We start from the raw sequence: 19,885 nt of genomic DNA, 5'->3' as shown, positions 1-19,885 counted from the left end.
ATTTAGTCAATACATTTCTTATCTTTATCCCTGCTGAGGAGAATCCCTGGGTTTCATTAAAGGCAGCTGTTAGAAATGTTGCAAAATTGTAACCGTTCAGAATCTCCACCTGAATTACTGAGCTGCCAGACTGAAACACCAGATTTAAACTTTAAACATAGATTTTAGAAAAACGGTAAATAAAAAATGGAAAGTAATTTAAAACCGTTTTAATTTCTGGGGAACAATCTGAAAACAACTGAACTGAAAAAAGTGTTTGGAAGGTGAACAGCCCCTTGGGCACTTCACCTTCATTTGCAAAACTGAAATAACACCTAAAACATTGCACTAAAACTCCTAGAAATGTGTTCATACTTTTCATAACCTGCCAAATTTTGGATGTGGCTTTGGTCACTGCAAAAGTTAAGATGTTTTACTCTTTGAGCTGAAAGGTGTAAGTAACGTCACTGCTTATAAATGTAGAACACTTGTCTCTTCCTAGATCCTTGGTTATTAAGGTCCAAGAGCCCTGTCGGTAACCCACAGTTGATTCAATTCAGCAGAGAAGTGATTGATTTGTTGAAGAATCAACCATCATGTATTATGCAAGTCGCTAAATTTATCCCAACATATCACCATCACTTTGCAAAGCAGTGCCGTGTGTCTGATTATGGATACTCCAAGCTTTTGGAGCTGCTGGAGGCTGTGCCTCATGTTCTGCAGGTGAGTAGTGCCAAATAAAATTAAATTGTTGACTGTACTACCCAGGTAAGAGTATGGGCAGCTAAAAAGTCTTCCATATGGGACTACTTTGTTTTTTGGGTTTTTTTATAATAGGGTAACAGAAGTTGTTCTCTGTAAAGGTTTTTCTTGATGCCATTATCTGCCTAAATTAATATGGCTGTGGTGTAATTTGATTTATATGCAAGGCACACATAGCATTTTCACCACCGGTATTTTTAGAAATGCTTGCTGAGAATCTGCTCATTTTGCCCTTTTCTTAAGACTAACACCACTATACTTTTATTACCTTTCTCAACAAAAAAATCAATCTCTGATCACCTGAATGTATAAGGCATCCAAATCTGAAATGCTATTTAAAACTGCCTTCCTGGCTGCAATACAGGGGAAAGCATATCCCCATCGTCCTTTATTTATATAGTGCCAGCATGTTACGCAACGATTTACAATAATTTAACCAAGGTTGTAGAGTAAACATAGGATCAGAGGGCTCTACTTGCAAGAGCATGCAATCTAAAGGCTTAGGGTACATATAAAACATGCAGAATATTTTTTTGGTGGCAATCCCCTCTTTGCAAGGAAGCAAGTTTCATTGGTATGTCTGCTTAGTGACTTTGGTTGGAAGTTTAGACGCTTTCTTCACGTGCAGATAAGGGAGTCTGTACTCTAATGTGCATATGCTATAGGTGACCAGGGTTGAGCAAATGGAAGTGCAGCAGACATTGATGTTGCCCTGCTCTAATCAATTTTGGCTGAAGAACCTGAATTGTAAAGTATAAATCCACTGATTAAACCTGCAATTTGCTCTAAATATATTTCTCTCTAAAGCCTTTCATTCTCTAACTTTATTACCTAGAAAGTACAGTTTTGTAGCCTCATTAAAGGACAAGGAAAGTGTAAACATAATTGCTGCTTCAGCTTTAGGCATACCGTTTGTGGGTTCAGCCATCGCTTCCAATCCTCTGTGTACTGCCTTTTGTGACATCTGCTGGCCGCTTCAGGATATAACCGCACAGTACATTGAAGGAAACTCCCATCATTCATCCGTTCTTCACACAGAAAGTGGATTCTGCGCACTTCAAGCGATCCAAGGCAGCACATGCGCATTAAACTGCACTCGTGAGCATGCTTTCATAGCTAGAGGATGTGCAATCTGTCCACAATCTTCCTTCAATTGCCCTCCCACTTGTATGCACGCAACACTGCTATGGTGACACTTTGTAGGATTGCCCATTATGAGCTACGATCAGCTTTGTTTTAAAGCTACTGCTGATCATGAACAGTGCTCTGTACGTGACGCGCGTAATGGTTTTGCCGCATGCGCAATAGACCAACCGGCGCCATATTGATTACGCAAGCAAAAAGAAAATGTTGGCGCAGAATAGGATTACATACACTTTTCTACAACGATGCGTAACCGGTCAACGGAACAAATTTGGCATAAATGAACTTAGCGATCAGGGCTGGACTTTCAAATTATGGGGGATATAAAGAAAATACTTTCCTTGTCCTTTAAAGGGGTTTTTAAAGGGAAACTAAAGTCTAAAATAGAATAATGCTAGAAATGCTGTATTTTGTATAGTAAACATACTGCAACAGAAGCCTAATTAAACTTTTTAGTGTATAACTTGCATTTATATTATTTTTGCCAAAGTGCATAACCTTGCATTTATCAACATTGAATCTCCTTTTCCAGTTTGCTGCCCAGTTTCCCAATTTAGACAAATCACTTAGCAAAGTGGCAACATCCTGCATGGAACCTATAGTTCTGCACAATTTAGAACAAAATAGAAGAGTGAAACAGACTGATTCGAAGATAAGGTTTTGTACCACGTATTCCAACCAGATGTATTATACAGAAACATTGGTCAGTTTTATTGCAGGATCCTCTTCTAGGTGGGATTATAGATGAAACTCGCTCTTTTGCTTTCCATAAAGGTAGGAACATAGCCTCTTGGATTTCCAAAAGCTTGTGTCGATCGGTCAGTGATACACAGAATAAGACCTGGCTCAAATATAAGGGGACATATAAATGTGGGCGAAGGAGATGCAAAGCCTGTAATGTAATTAAAATCTCTAAGGGGTTTACTAGCACGTATACGGAAAGAAAGTATAAGATTTCACAATACTTCAATTGCTTGTCGAAAGGGGTAGTATACTTGGCTACATGCGAGTGTGGGGCCCAATATGTTGGCCAAACCACACGTCCTATTGGTGTTAGGATCTTGGAACACCTTTCAGCTGTAGAAAGAGGGGATGAGAAATCTGTCCTAGCTAAACATGTTAAATTGACACATACTGATACAGTACATTTTCAATTTCAGGTGATTGATAAACCACGTGTTGATATTAGGAAAGGTGATGTTAATAAGCGACTTTTAGCTAGGGAGGTATATTGGATTTATCATTTGAAGACCATAGAAGGAATTTGGGGGCATGAATCGGGAATGGGAATTACCATGCTATTTTTGAGTTTTATTTTATGATAGTTATGTCTTGCATTCCTTGTTTTGTCGTGTTATGATGTTGGGCTTATCACTGTTTTTCCTTTCTATCTTATCCCCTCAATGTTAAGTACTGCTATATAGTTATTATTTCATAGCATACTGGGGGTTAAAACACTGTGCATTGGTGCCCTGAGGGTTGAATGTTTTTAGGGGTGGGGTTTGCTTGTAATTTAAACCGTAGTGTGGATTGATCTGATGTGCTTTTGAGAAAGTGGCTGGATAGCCATGAAACGCGTTAAGCCTATGGTTCTTTAAATGTTTATACTATGATGTGCCGTTTTTAATGGATTTAATAAATTTTTTGATTTTTTATTGTAACACACTACTTCATTCCTGTGGTGCTCCGTGTCTCTGCATACAGTTTGTCAACACGGTCTGACGAGTCATCTCCTCAACAAAACTCATCTCGCTCTGAGGGTGAAATTGCTTCTTCTGGGTCTTCTTCTACGGATGAGGAGAATTATCAGGATGAGGGCAGAGACCGTGATAATTTACACAATGTAGACGGCATTATAAAAGGGGTGCTTGAGGTACTGAATATTTCACAGAAGCCCAAACAGACAGATGAGATGCCTACCCTATTCAAGTGGCAGCACAAATTGTCAGTCTGCTTTCCAGAGCATGAGCAACTGCAGAGTCTGATTCAAGACGAGTGGCATTCCCCCGATCATGAATTTCAAGCAACTAAGAAATTTTCGAAGTCATATCCGTTCCCTAAGGAATTCGTAGAAAAATGGTCTAACCCACTGGCAGATGCTCCAGTGTCTAGACTTTCAAAGTCCATCACACTACCAGTCACCGTCGCAGCAGCGTTCAAAGACCCTTCAGATAGAAGGCTAGAGGGCTTTCTACGAGCAATTTACACCTCTGCAGGGTCGACGTTGCGTCCCTGTTTGACATCAGCATGGGTGTCCAGAGCTATACAAGCATGGTCAGAGTCCCTAGTTAGACATTCAGAATGGGATATCGCGACAGGAATTATCATCCGCACAAGCCATACCGGAGGCTTCTAGTTACCTTTGTGATACCACTATGGACACATCCCAAATTACGGCACGCACTTCAGTATTATCCATAGCGGCGTGCAGAACACTGTGGCTCAAAAATTGGTCGACGGACCTTAGCTCCAAGAAATCACTAACTTCGCTGCCTTTTAAGGGTCAACAACTATTTGGAGAAGAGCTAGAAAAAATCATTTTGCAGGCAACAGGGGGCAAGAGTACCTTCCTACCACAGGCCAAAAGCAGAGTGGCCACCTCACATAGAAGGGGAGAACATTTTCGTGGCCAAAGCGGCAGATATACAAGATGAAACAGTTCTCCACAAACATCCCATTTTCGACCCAAGGCCACTGATAAAAGTCTGCCGACCTGGAAGAACAATAGACCTCACAATAAACCCTCAGGAGAGAAGCCCACGTCAGTCTGTCGGGGCACTCCCTCCAGAATCGTTGGAATGGATAGGGGGCAAGTTATTTTGATTCTGGGAGGAATGGATCCGTCATTCTACGGATGCATGGGTCAAAGAAATTGTGACAGAAGGATACCACCTAGACTTTACAACAGTTCCGCCCAGGAGGTTTCTCGTGTCCAGAGTGCCCCACAACCCCCAGAAGGCACAAGCCTTTCTACAATGTATAGACAAGATGGAGAGAACCGGAGTAATAACTCCAGTACCTCACACAGGGAGATTCTCAGGTTTTACTCCAATCTGTTTAATGTCCCAAAGAAGGACGGTGCCCTCAAGCCAGTACTAAAGGGTGAAATTCATCCGATTAGTTGATCAGTAATTCGGGGGATGAAACTGATGATGTCTCTGGACATCAAGGATGCATACCTCCATGTACCAATATGGCCTCCTCATCACCGTTATCTTCGCTTTGCATTCAAGAACAAGCACTACCAGTTTGTGGCACTTCAGTTTGGACTTTCGTCTGCCCCCAGAGTGTTCACAAAGTTAATGGCTGTAACAGCCGCCACGTTGAGACTACAAGGGATTTCAATGACCCCTACCTGGACTATCTTCTCTTGAAGGCCAGATCAGAGATGAGGGCCAAGGAGGATCTACAGAAGGTGGTACAGTTGCTACAGAACTTCGGATGGACCATCAACTGGTTGAAGTCCAACCCACACCCCAGTCATAAAATTTTATTCCTAGGTCTAGAATTCGACACAATTTCACAGACTGTAAACCTACCCACAGACAAACAGATCAGGATCAGAGATCAAGTTCGGTCTCTACTATCCAACCAATGGATAACCGTGCACAGGGCAATGCAAGTTCTGGGGACGATGGTCTCGGCCATCGAAGCGGTACCTTTCGCGTAGATACACTTTCGATCGCTTCAAGCCAGCATTCTTACCTCATGGAAAGGGGGATCGTTATCTCGACTCCTCTCCTTATCGCAACCAACAAAGATGGCATTGCGGTAGTGGCTGAGGTTGGACAACCTAGCCATGGGTCAGTCATGGGCAACCCCAGACTGGGTGGTGATATTGACGGATGGAGGGCAACTTGCTACATTCAGTCGGCGCAAGGTCAATGGTCTCCCGAGGAATCCAAACTACCGATAAATATCCTCGAACTAAGAGCAGTGAAGCTGGCCCTAGTTCAATGGACAAGACAGCTCACAGAAAAACCAATACGCATCTAACGCGACAACGCTACAACAGTAGCCTACATAAACAGTCAGAGAGGAACGAGAAGTCGGGCAGCACTGGCGGAAGCCAGACAAATCCTACACTGGGCAGAGATCCTTTCAGTAAAGTTATCTGCAATACACATTCCGGGAGTCTCCAACACAAAGGCAGACTTACTCAGTCGGAATCAGCTAGATCCAGAGAATGGGAGCTACACCCAGAAGCATTCAAACAATTCACGTGTCAATGGGGCATTCCCAGCATAGATCTAATAACATCCAGAAACAACCAAAAAGTAACCAGATTTTTCGCCCGCTACAGAGATGCGTTGGCACTGGGGGTGGGTGCCATGACCCAGCACTGACATTTCAATCTAGCGTATGTCTTCCCACCACTTCCCATGCTACCGCGAGTGCTCAAAAAGATCAAGCAATCTCGATCGACAGTAATTGTGGTAGCACTGTACTGGCCTTGTAGAACCTGGTTCACTGATCTGCAGGAAATGTTAATCGCGCAGCCAGTTCGGCTGGAGGGCAGGCCAGATCTTCTTCAGCAGGGGCCCATAGCACACCACAATCCCGGACTATTTTCTTTGACGGGATGGCTGTTGAGATTTCCATCTGGAGGAGTCGAGGACTAGATGAAGAGATCATACCCACGATGCGAAGGGCTCGAAAAGCCTCATCATCTAGATCCTATCACCGAGTTTGGCAGTCCTATTTCAAATGGTGTAAGGAGTCTGGTTTCCCTTTCCTTGAATTACAGTTACCACAAATACTTTCATTTTCAACAAGGCCTACAAATGGGCCTCAAGCTCAGTTCACTCAATGTTCAAGTGTTGGTCTTGTCAATTCTGTTTCAATCTCGCTTGGCGAATGAAGACATTATACGCACGTTCCTGCAAGGAGTAGCACATATCATGACACCATTCCGCCCACCTGTTGTGGGTTGGGACCTCAGTCTAGTGCTGGAAGCATTGCTCGATCCACCGTTTGAACCGTTAAGTTCAGTTTCAGATACATGGACTACCTATAAGGTGTTTCTGGTGGCAATTTCATCTACCAGGAGAGTTTCGGAACTCTGTGCTCTCTATTGTGAGCCTCCATACTTAATCTTTCATAAAGACAAAGCTGTTCTCAGAACAGTGCCGACATTTCTACCCAAAGTTGTTTCTGCCTTCCATGTGAACCAAGAAATTGTAGTTACTTCTCTCTTTTCGGAACCTAAGAGCATTGCGATGGTATGTTGAACGTTCTAAGTCCTTTCGAAAATCTCAGGTTTGTTGTTATTCCATCTGGTCCTCGTTGGGGCCAGGCAACTTCAAAGTCGTCCTTATCAAGATGGATCAGAGCGTCAATCAAGCAAGCTTATTCTGCAAAAGGAAGACTACCACCGGATGGCCTCAGGGCTCACTCCACTAGAGCGGTGGGTGCCTCCTGGGCATGGCGCATCTCTGCTTCCTTAGAGCAGATCTGTAGGGCGGCTACCTAGTCCTCTACAAAGTCAACACATATTCTTCCCCCGTGGCCTCCCTCGGACAGGAGGTGTTGCAATGGGTAATCAAATAATTGTATTCAATATATGTATATACAGCTTGCTCTCACCCTGCTGTTGTTGGGACTGCATTAAGTCCCCATCGGTCCCTGTGTCCCCCTAAGACGACAGAGAAAACAGGATTTTTGATACTAACCGTTAAATCTGTTTCTCTGTAGTCAAAAGGGGGACACAGGGCTTCCCGCCTTGGCGAGCTGCTGACCGTTTGGTCACGTTGAATAGTTCCTTGGTTTACTTTCTAATAGTTTTAATAATTACGTTAGCAGCTTTGGAACAAACTGAATAGAAATGTAGTGTGAGGGGTAAAGCCTGATGTGCACGCCCCTTAATTACTATTCAAGATATGTTGCCGAGATGCCCTTATACTGTCAAAGTTTGCACGTCTGAAATATAGTTTTAGTTACTCCCTTATAGAATTGCTTCTGCAACAGAATCTCTCTTGAACAAGCTAGAATAAAAAGTTATCATTCAGCATATTTACAAACCTACTAGCTTTTTCTGTCTTGGCAACCCCATTACCCCAGTCAATATCTGAATAATTTAAGTCACCCATAGCAACAACTTTGAAGCTGTGAAGCCGCTTGTATCTGCAAGAGTAGCTGGGCTTCATATTCGTCACTTATACAAGCTGGTTTATAGCATACACCAATGGTCATTCTCTTTGTAACCTTTTGCCCAGTCGAAATCTCTACCCAGAGGGATTCCACTCCCTCGCCAGCTATGGTTATTTCTTTAGCGCATGGCTTAAATTCAGGCTTTACATACAAACACACTCCTCCACCCTTTTTAATCCCTCTGTCCCTCCTAAAAAGGGTGTAACCATTTAAATCCATAGTCCAGTCACATGTTTCATCCCACCAGGTCTCAGTGATGCCAATTATCATATTTTTTAGCAATTAATTCTAGGTCTCTCATTTTACCTGACAAACTTCGTGCATTTGCCAGAAGGACCGGAACTAGGGGTAGGCACGTGCCTAGGGTGCAAAGCTGGGGGGGGGGGTGAAAGGCACGTACCGGCTCTGTCACCTACCCCATGTCCGGTCCCGTGTCTCCGCGACTGCGGCTACTAGTTTATTCGTAAATGTGCTTCTATGCATGCGCACGTAGTTTTGCGCGCTCTAGCGCAGTTTTGCGCATGCGCACTGGAGCGCAATTTTTTTCGCATGCGTACCGGAGCGCAATTTCGCGCACAAGCACACACTTGGGCGCCGTGGCCGGCCAGGTTGCCTAAGGTGCCTGGCCAGGTTGGCCCGGCTCGGTTTGCCAGTACACAGCGGAGGTTACTACTTTTGCTTTTGAAGTTTGCATTACTTAGTGTAGAATTATATAAGAGAGTATTATTCTGTTTTCCTTGTAACAGAGGGACCTCCTTTTAAATTTCCAGTATACATTTATGACCTATTTGCAATGTTCTAATCATTTATGCTAGCAGATATACTTGTTGTAAAACGTAACATTGTTTATATTGTCACTGTTAATGGTCATTGTTTAAATTTTAGATTCTTGGCATGGGTTCGAAACGCTTATTAACCCTAACTCACAGGGCCCAAGTAAAACGCTTTACTCAAGATCTCCTAAAGCTTCTTAAGTCTCAGTCCAGCAAGCAAGTCATTGCAAGAGAATTCTCACACGCTTACCACTGGTAAGTCTGAGCCTTTGAATTTGTAGGATCAATGCAAGAGATCCCAATAACTTTTTACATTTAAAACACATGTTCATTTTTAATTTCTATGTTTTACCTTTTAATATTATACACCTCTTAAAAATATAAGCTATACCTCTCCAGAATTTTAGAATATTGAATATAAATGTGCAATCTTGTAAAGTCTTGCGTACGTTGGTAGTGGTATTGTTTCTTTAGGGTGACAACAGAATTTGTATATTTATTGTTGGCTTCCTTAAAGGAACAGTAACACCAAAAAATATAAGTGTTTTAAACTAATGAAAATATCATGTAGTGTTGCCCAGCACTGGTAAATCTGATCTGTTTGCTTAAGAAACACTACTATAGTTAATATAAACGAGCTGCTGTGGAGCAATGGTGGAAATTGAAAAACTGCTATATGGCACAGGTTAACGAATGGATAACAGATAACACCATTAGACATCTTATCTGCTATCTGATGTGTAACCTGAGCCTTTTCTCCTTTGAATGGCTGCCCCCATTGCTATACAGCAGCTTATATATATATATATAAACAATAGTAGTGTTTCTGAAGCAAACACATCAGTTTTACCAGTGCAGGGCAACACTGCATTATATTTTCATTACTTTAAAATACTTATTTTTTGATGTTACTGTTCCTTTAACCAACCAACCATTCATATACTTGTTAATTGTTGGTCCCCACCAGTTGCTGACAAAACAATGGGGCAGTTATACAGTCAGCTTGTGGGTGGCCTGTTCATAAATTTGTAATGTAGTGCAATGGCATATACCTCAGATGTATGTGTCGTCCTCCCACAAGTGCTATTTAAGAGTCCAAGCTGTTGGCATTGAAGTTGGAGTTGTACTGTCACCCACCAGTAGAGCTACTAAACACTTTGACAACAAAATCCCCAGAATTCCATGTTTTTGTACAAACCTTTAGTCCAGGAATGTCCATACTTTAGTAATGTGGGGTCTTAGGATTCTGTTTCATGGAAAATATTCCTTAAATACTGATTTATGGGAAAATGTTTATTGCTGTGGGTGATTTAGACAAGCTGTTTGTTGACAGTGCCTTGAGATCTAAAGATCACCAGTTAAAGGTCTACTGGTAGCTCCCCATATCCCCATTGCCTAAAGCACCCCTGCTTTAGGCAATGGCAAAATACTAAACTTTTATGTGGAAATGCCAATATAACATGTTTTGGGTAGAAAATTGTAGCAGTAGTTGCACATATAGTATTGAATCCCTTGAAATCCATTAGACTCCCATAGAGTCCATTTTCTGCTATTTTTTTAAATAAAAACCTAATGGGAAACTGAAACGTTAGCTCCACAAACTTTTTTTTCTTTATTTTTGACTTTTTATTGTGGTCATGTATATCCTGTGAGTGCTAACATTAGTTTTATCATAATAAAACTGTACCTTGTACTTGGCCCTAAATATGCTGCATGAATCCATATTGGTGCTTTAAAACAATCCTATCCAGTTGCATAGTTTACATCACCAATAATGGCTACAGAATTACCTATTTCAAAGAGATTTTGTTTATAATAAAACCATACTGAAAAGTAGAAATACTTGAAAAAAGGTTTTAACTTAAATTTGAGGCATTGGGGCAAATGAAAATGTAAAAGATTTCCTGTTTCTATATTGTATTAAAAGCAAAGAAGTTTTTATACAAGTTTGCCATGATCAATTACATGGATGTGGATGTTTTTCTAAAAGTAAAACTTTTCCTTCTGCAAGCCCATTTTCGCAGATAATCAACATTTCATAATTTTTCCCAGGTGTTTCTCAAGAGACTGGGATGTATGCAAATATGGTGTATGTGATCTGGTTGACATTGTATCAGAAATACCTGATACCACAATATGTGTTTTGCAGCAAGACAATGAGAGTGTAATCTCTATTCCAAAGCGAGGTATGTTGCCCTAACCAGTGTTGTGTGTTTTTGTTTCTAACACTAACAAAGGCAAATATTTACCGATCCACAGTATATAGTCTATGTATGTAGTTGTGTTCTTTTATTAATGGTTAGATAAACCTAATCACTGCTAAAGTGCCCACTATCCTTAAAATCCTTGTCCTGCAGAGTTGCATTGTGTACAGGTGGAAAACTGTACTAATTGCATTCTAAAACCTAGGGATTTGTGGCTTCTTTATAGTTTAATACTCTGGCGACACTTCTTTGAATGAAAACCACAAATAGCAGTGTCTCTAATGTCTAATGTATGTACTTTTAAAAAATGCATTCAACCTCAACATTGAATGCAATAAACCCTCTATTGGCGACAATGAACTAATCCTAATGCAATATTTAAGTATACGTTGTGTGTGGTCTGTGTACTGTGTGAACTGCCAGCCACACATGATATAAAATACATTTGTGTGTGAGATTTCCCACATAGTATTTGTTACAACCAAGATCCATTCAGTTTGCAGCCAGGTACACTCAAAATGTGTCACCGTCATATCGCTACATGGAAAGTAGCAGTTGTATAACGAGTATAAGCAAATATTATGCGCTAATAAATTTATAAAACCCTCACTAATTAACTTTTCTGCTATGAGTTCTTAGGATATACTATTTGCAGCATATGCAGTGTAGAACCTGTTTTAACACACTCCCACTGAATTTTACATTTTGTTCACTACCTTGCTGCAGAGGAAGTAAATCCACCAATGGAAATAGTATCTGCCCTTCATACAATTTTTTTTATTCATGCTGCTACTCTTATTTCATTAATATGTATTTCTCCAGGTCTGCTTGGGGGGGACACAGGGACAGTGGGGTATAGCTAGTACCACTAGGAGGCAAGACACAACTGGCTCCTTCTCTACTGGCTTTACCCCCAGCATGCGGAGATTAGCTCCGTTTTAGTTGTGTCCTCAGGAGGATAGGACATAAATTTTTCTTTTCTTAATGGATTATTATGGCTCAGCTAGACTGACAAAAGGGGATGTTCAAACCTCTACATTGAGTAGAGGTCTCCTAATGACATCCTCCAGCATGGGATCTGCCTCTGGGGGTCTTGGAGTGCTTTGCACAGACCACTCAGCATAACATAGTATTCTTTATTTCAGGCAAATAAAGAGCTGACTGGAGGACAGAAAACAGAGGGCTGGTCCAGTGGTACGTCTTTTCCACAGCCTCTTACTGCTGCGCTATGCTGGCCAATCTTAGTCTCTGATATTCATCAGGTAACTTAGCTTCCCTCTCCAGCAGCACTTCTGTTCTCTGCAACTTATTGCGGGGGTACGGCCATTTCAGAGGCCAGGTCTAACCCCCGCGCCTCCACCACAGCTCAAGCGTAGCGGGCAGGAGGAGACGCGTTGTGCGCGCTTCATTAAAAATTTGCACTCTTTCTCTGGACACTACAATTTTCCCTTATGCGCTCAGTTCTTGTGCGACTGCGATAGTCCACGGCCGCCATTTTGTGCACGAGGTCTGTATAGCACATTGTCCCGGATAGTGCGCATAGTCCATTGGTGTAGCCCTGACACAGGGAAACTCAACAGCCCACAGCTAACCTTCAGGCTTACTCAAGGCAAATTATTACCATGTTTGAGGGTCAAAGCGACAACCTTTTTTCCAGGGCAGCGTCTACTGCCTCTGTAAAATTTCTTCAGGGCACAAAGACCCGTTATGTGTTAGGTGTAAACCCCCCGGACATGATCCAGAACCTCCAGAACATACATACATACATACATACATACATACATACATACATACATACATACATACATACATACATACATACATACATACATACATACATACATACAATCCTGGTCAGATTCTCTTCTCAATGCTATCGAATCTGGCGCATTTCGCCACAAACTCTCTCAGTGGGCCTCACAGATTAAGGAAGCAAATGACTATATATCTGAGGCATCAGATGACACTCTGGTAATCGGCAATTTATCGGCACTGGCAGTGGCGGCCTGCAGGTCCTTATGGATGAAGTTATGGTCAGCAGATTTCTCCTCCAAAAAATCCTTGACCTGCATACCCTTAAAGGGTAAGCTTTTCTTTGGCCCTGACCTAGACAAAATCATTAGCCAAGCTACAGGAGGCAAGAGTACCCTCCTACCACAACCAAAAGACTGGCCTGCTTTCCGCAGGGGTAGTTTTTTTTTTTTTTTGTGGCTTCCAGGCTAAGAGTACAAGATCCTCTCTTCAAGACAATCCTTTGCGGGTGCTTCGGGAGCAAACACTGACCACCCTGGCAAAACAAGAAACACATTCCTAAGATTAGGGACAAATCTATCTCAGCATGACGGTCTGCTTGCTTCGCCAGACCCAACAGCCATAGGGCCTGTTTGCTGACGCATGGCTCACTCACTCGTTCAGGATGCTTGGATCCACGAAATTGAGAGTTCTCCTCTCCCCCCCTATTCATAGTTTCTTCATGTCCAAACTTCTTCGACAACCAAATAAGTGCTTGGCATTTCAAAATGTAATTTCCAATCTCCTGCAATCAAGGATGATCACTCCCGTACCTCCTGGAGTATGTTTCAAAGGATCGTGGTACCAAAGAGGGATGGGTCAGTCCGGCCCATTTTGGATCTCAAAGAACTAAACAAATTCATTCGGCAAGGAGATACAAGATGGAGTCCTTTAGATCAGTCATTGCAGCAATGTCCCCAGGACAGTTTCTGATCTCTCTCTGGATATAAAGGATGCATATTTGCATGTACCCATTTTCCCTCATCATCAGATACTTGAGATTTACCATCCAAAATTGCCATTTTCAGTTTACAAGTCTCCCCTTCGGGCTAACATCAGCTCCACGGGTCTTTAGCAAGATCATGGCCGCAGTAATACGCTGTGCGGGAGTCTCCATCACGCCCTACCTGGCGACTTACTGATCAAGGCGCTCTCCCTCCCCGATGCACGACATTTGCTCAAGATCACCCTAGACAAACTACAGGAACTAGGTTATGTCCTGAACCTGTCCAAGTCTTTACTGACACCCAGCCAATCCATGTTTTTCCTCTGCATGCAATTCAACACACAGACGCAGAGGATCTCCCTTCCTCGGGAAAAGATACTTCACATTTGATCATTAGTAACATCACTTCAACTTTTGTATGAAAGTGCTGGGGGTCATGGTCTCCTCTATAGAAGCAGTACCATTCACTCAATTTCACCTCAGAGAGCTCCAATGGAACATGTCCCCAGGCCCAAGAGGAGGCTCTACATACCTTGGGTCCAGTCCAGTTTCTATAGTTCTAATTACACAGAGTTCAGGACATTCACCAGACTTATGTTGATGCACTGCTGGTTCTCCCATCAGTGGCACGCGGCCACTAAACCCCCCATTTCCCGTTGGATCAAGCAAGGGATCCAGCAATCCTACAAAGCACAGGACTATCTCCCCTGGCTAGACTCGCCACCCACTCCACCTGGGGGGATGAGTACATCCTGGGTGTTCAGGAATCCGGTGTCAGCAGAGCAGCTGTTCGAGGCAGCTGCGTGGACTTCTTTCCACTCGTTTTCAAAATTTTACCATTTTGACACCTTTGCGGCTTCAGCCACTTGCTTTGGCAGGTGCTTCAAGCCGCAGTGGTTACTTCCACTTAAGCCTCACTTTCCTACCTGGATTTCTTCTAGAGGACAGCTTTGGTATGTCCCCATGTCCCCCAAGCAGACCTGGAGAACAGGAGATTTTGTGTAGTCGCCGTTAAATCTTTCTCTTCAGTCGCTTGGGGGACACAAGGCTTCCCTCCCTGGATTAAGGCTCTCTTTTTGTCTGGCTCTCTTTTTAGCTGTCAGACATGTTTTACTTATTTCTCCGTGTTACTGGTTCACTATTCTTAGTTTTTCAATTCCTGTTGACTTTGATACAAACAGCTAATCTCTGCCTGCTGGGGGTATAGTCAGTAGAGGAGCAGCCAGTTTTTTCCTAGTTGTGTCCTGCCTCCTATTGGTACTAGCTATACCCCACTGTCCATGTGTCCCCCAAGTGACTGAAGAGAGATTTAATGGTGAGTACACACTCCTTTTCACTATTTAATGTGCTCAGTATACACATAGTAAGGCCTAAAATGTAGTTGTATTGAAACATAAAGGTCCAAGTTTCAGATTTTTTTTTTTTTTTTTTTTAATATGTTCTAAAATTGCCCGACAACAGCTATTGGGTTCTTACTGACTTTTTTTTCCAGAACGTACGCCTGAAGAGGTTGAAAGGACAAAGCAATTTTCCAAGGAAGTTGTTGACTTGCTTCGACATCAGCCCCATTTCAGAATGCCTTTTAATAAATTTATTCCATCCTATCACCACCACTTTGGTCGTCAGTGCAAACTCACTTATTATGGGTTTACCAAACTGCTTGACCTCTTTGAAGCCATACCAGATGTTTTGCAAGTAAGTAAAGCTTTGATATGCGAGCTTTGTTTAATTGTATTGAAATGAACTGAAAGCCTAGTGTAACTAAAGGCAAACTTCCTTTATCATCGGCACACAATCTGTCTGAATTTAAAAAAACATCAGTTGTGGCTTTCTATTAAGACTCAAAACTGAATGGTTATAGCAGTTATGAGGCACAGAAGTCTGTTTATCCTCTAATAAACTCTAAAAAAAATATATATATTTTTGGCCACTGCTTTCATTTCTTACATTCATCCTGTTTGGCTTTATGCCATTATGCAACAAGCTAATCTAGACTATACATGTTTCAAATTCATTGAAACATGTAAGAACAAAAACAGATTATTATAAGAATGCAGATTTTGTTTGATGTTGCTTTTTCTGGTGCACATGTGAGTGCAGGAAATGAAATCTGTGTTCCTCGTTCTTGTAGGTCTTAGAGTGTGGTGAGGAAAAGATTTTGGCTTTGACAGAAATGGAGCGTATTAAAGCCTTAGCATCCCAGCTTGTTAAACTTCTGCGTTCTCAAAAAGACTCCTCCATTATTATGCCTGACTTGCTTACTGAATATAGCAAGACATTTGGTTACAGTCTGAGGCTCCACGACTATGATGTCAGCTCTGTGCCTGCACTGATGCAAAAACTCTGCCATGTTGTTAAGGTAATTCATTCACTTATCATTCGAACACGATGTGCTATACATCATAGTCCAAATGTCTCTGCAGGCTTTAAACAAAATGCTCCCGAATGTAACACAAATAGAGCAGAATCTCTTTGCACAATTAAATTTGCCTTTAGACAATTGTTTACTTGTAAACCAAATATAAAGGACACCTATTTAGTTGAGGACTTTTCTACCCCCACCACCCATTAAAGGGGTGGTTCACCTTTAAGGTAACTTTTATTATGTTCTAGAACGGCCAATTCTAAGCAACTTTTAAATTGTTTTTTTTTTACTTATTTTTTATAGTTATTTGCCTTTTTCTTCTGACTCTCTGCATCATTCAAATGGGCATAGCCGACTCCCTTCTAAAAAAACAAATGCTCTGTAAGGCTACAAATTTATAGTTATTGCTACTTTTTATGAATCCTCTTTCTATCCAGGCCCCCTCCTATTCATATTCCAGGCTTATTCAAATAAATGCATGGTTTCTAGGGTAATTTGGGCCCTAGTTACCAGATTGCTTAAAATGCAAATTGAAGAGCTGCTGAATAAAAAACTACTCAAAAACTTCAGAATATCACTCTCTACATCATACTAAGTTATCTTGAAGGTGAACAACCCCTTTTAATTACAAAAGTATGAGCCATTTTGGTGAAATGCTCTTCTCAAGGTTTTTTTTTATTTTCCTTCAGATTATGGATACAGCCTCGGGAAAACAGATTCAGCTGATAAACAGGAAGTCCTTGCGTTCGTTAACTGCCCAGCTTTTGATACTGCTAATGTCTTGGGATGAATCTTCATTCCTCACTGTTGAGCAGCTCTGTCAAGTCTATCAAACTGTCCATGGCATTCCTCTTAATCCATGTGAATATGGGTTTGTGTCCTTGACAGAACTTATGAAAAGCCTTCCGTATTTGGTTGAGGTAAGCTGTTTTTTTTTTGTTTTTTTTTCAACCAAATGCAGTGTAGCCGCAGGGATAGGACAGGTTCACTGTGTTTTGCTTTCTTTTTGCAGTTTATATTATTAGTGTTCCTTATTTTCATTCTTGACCCCATAGAGATAATGACATTCACACAGCCCCAATGTCATCAGGAGCCAGTTAATCTGCTTTTTTTTTGTCTGAGAACGTGCCTGTATGAATGTGGGAAGAAAGCGGAGTACCCAGAGGAAAAGCAGGCAGCCACAGCAAAAAACATCCTTGCTCATCATGCCCAAGTTGAAATTGGCAAATTTGAGGGTTTTTGCTGTCAATCTGCATTTACTCTGGATACTAGTGTCGTTCCCACACTCCAAAAACACTTTGTACAAAATAACAAACTTGAAAAGGAAAATGTCTTGCTGTTTGACATCCTTTTTGTGGTTTTAAAAGAAATCTGTTCCTAAAGGGAAGAGAACTGCGTTGTGAACCCATAGAAATGCCTGATAATCTCAATTTTATATACCCAGATTTTAAGTTTTCCCTGCACGTGTGATGCTGCACTGCAGGGCCAGATCGGGTACACCGGCCTTTAGTTGTATATCTCTGCCCTAGACCATATATTTCCAAACTATGATTGATCCTCTCATGATAATTTAGAACAGTGGAGAGCCTACAAAATAAGGTTAGGAGATTTGGAGGTGATACATTTCCTCTTCTAAAGGTGGCCATAGACGCACTGATAATATCATACAAAACTAATTTACATACTATATTCAGTGCGTGTATAATGGGATATGAGCCAAACGATCGGTTGGCTCCTCAATCGGGCTGGCCAGAAAATTTTGATCAAGCACCTTTGAGGGCACCCGAACATCAGCCACAGTTCGAGCTGAATAGTCGGATACAGGTAGAATTCTGAATATCCGACGATTCAGTTATACACGTGTATTATAACGAGTGATCTTTCCTGGAAATTGTAACTTCTATGGCCACCTTTAGTCCTCCTTACTGTGTAGTACGGTGACTGTTCTGATTTATATAAGTCTAAAGGATGCTTTTAATGAGTACTGAAATTGTAAATTTAAACTTGTATTATTTATTTTGTGTGTAGGTACATGCAAACGATTTGTGTGAAGATACCGTGCAGTTAACCTCCTTGTATGTATTCGCAAAGAATGTTCGTTCTTTGCTGCACACTTATCACTATCAACAAATTTTTTTGCACGAGTTCCCCACTGCATATAGCAAATATGTTGGAGAAGTGCTTCAGCCGAAACAGTATGGCTACAGTAGTCTAGAGGAGATTTTGGGAGCCATCCCTCAGGTATCTTATTACTTATTAAAGACTGACATTTAAACTAGTGTGTCACATAAATTTTATTTGGGAAGCAACAAAATATTTGCCGTTAATTCGTTTCATTTTCTTGCTAGGTTGTTTGGATCAAAGGACATGGACACAAGAGGATTGTAGTGCTGAAGAATGATATGAAGGGTAATTATAAGGGTTTATTATATTTTACATTTGTCACATGATCTGAGCCACAGAACTGCTAATTCATTGCACATGCTCTGTGCTGCTGTCACTTACTGAGCTTAGGGACCCACTCACAATATACAGTACACATAGACTATAAATGTCACAGTATAAGGCTGATTTGTTATTAATACAGATAATTACTACACGGCAGAACAGAAACAAGTGCAAATAGCATCAGAATTTAATAATCAGCCCTGTAGAATCTGCGTACATTACAGGCCAACCTCATTTTCTGCTGGATAATTAAGGACAACCCCTAAGCTTAGCTTCTCAACAGCTGCTCAGAGCCCACTGAGCATGTGAGTGTAACAGACACTTTCCAAGATGGTGACCCCCTGGGACAAGTTTGTAGTCCAGGATCATTGCCACTATTGAGAGGCTAAAACTTTACGCTGGTGCGATAAGTTTAGTATATAAAGTATGGAATTTATACCCATATTCATTGTAGGGTTTATTTCTCCTTTAAATACGTTCCAATATGAACTAATATATTGTTCTTAGAAACAGAATTGCTTCTTCCAGATCCTCTTTCATAGAAGCTTTTAAATCTGCTCTGATTTGATCATCAGTGCTTTTATACTCATTATTATACTATTGAAATGATGTATGAATGTCAGGTTGCATAATAGTGCAGCTGGACTTCACACTAGTAAAACGGTTACAAGCTGGGCTTTATTTTTACAGCAGATAAGTATTTTATTGTGACTATTATCTGTGAAACAGGACATTGCACATTGCATCTTTATACAGGTATGGGACCTGTTATCCAGAATGCTCGGGACCTGGGGTTTTCCGGATAATGGATCTTTACGTAATTTGGGTCTTCGTGCCTTAAGTCTACTAGAAATTAATTTAAACATTAAATAAACCCAATAGGCTGGTTTTGCTTCCAATAAGGATTCATTATATCTTCATTGGGATCAAGTACAAGCTACTGTATTGTTGTTACACAGAAAAAGGAAAGCATTTTTCAAAATTTAGGTTAATTGGATAAAATGGAGTCTATGGGAGACGGCCATTCCGTAATTCAGAGCTTTCTGGATATCTGGTTTCCGGATAAGGGATCCTATACCTGTATTGCAATTTTAAAGTTATTAGGAGTCTGTGTCAGTACATTTTTGGCGCTTCTGAATCTAGATACTTAATTGCTTCTGACTTCACAGCTCTGGTCTACAATATAAATTACAAGACTGTAATGCGCTTGTGCAGCAGATTTAGTACAGAAATCCACAATGCGTACAAACAGATTAAAATCCTGTGAATGCGCATACAATTGGCGCATACAATTGTTCTACATAGGGATTTTCAATTCACTTTT

The 19,885-nt window shown here is 41.3% G+C and overlaps 1 protein-coding gene across 10 annotated transcripts in view; it reads left to right on the top strand.

Moving 5' to 3' along the window:
- Nucleotides 1-19,885, top strand: part of marf1.L (meiosis regulator and mRNA stability factor 1 L homeolog) — a 56,503-nt gene that overhangs the window by 32,880 nt on the left and 3,738 nt on the right. For 9 of the 10 annotated variants that reach the window (XM_041575984.1, XM_018236329.2, XM_041575986.1 and 6 more), the window contains 8 exons: nt 482-702; nt 8,920-9,062; nt 10,860-10,993; nt 15,241-15,443; nt 15,880-16,107; nt 16,803-17,033; nt 18,142-18,354; nt 18,462-18,522. In XM_041575984.1, the coding sequence (XP_041431918.1) occupies nt 482-702; nt 8,920-9,062; nt 10,860-10,993; nt 15,241-15,443; nt 15,880-16,107; nt 16,803-17,033; nt 18,142-18,354; nt 18,462-18,522 (1,434 nt within the window). The remainder of the gene's footprint in view (nt 1-481; nt 703-8,919; nt 9,063-10,859; nt 10,994-15,240; nt 15,444-15,879; nt 16,108-16,802; nt 17,034-18,141; nt 18,355-18,461; nt 18,523-19,885) is intronic. The other variant, XM_018236328.2, reaches the window with a different exon arrangement.

The sequence above is a fragment of the Xenopus laevis genome, chromosome 9_10L (assembly GCF_017654675.1).
Source record: "Xenopus laevis strain J_2021 chromosome 9_10L, Xenopus_laevis_v10.1, whole genome shotgun sequence".
Lineage (NCBI taxonomy): Eukaryota > Metazoa > Chordata > Amphibia > Anura > Pipidae > Xenopus > Xenopus laevis.
Note: the sequence above shows the minus strand (reverse complement) of the source record. Positions and strands in the feature narration are given on the sequence as shown.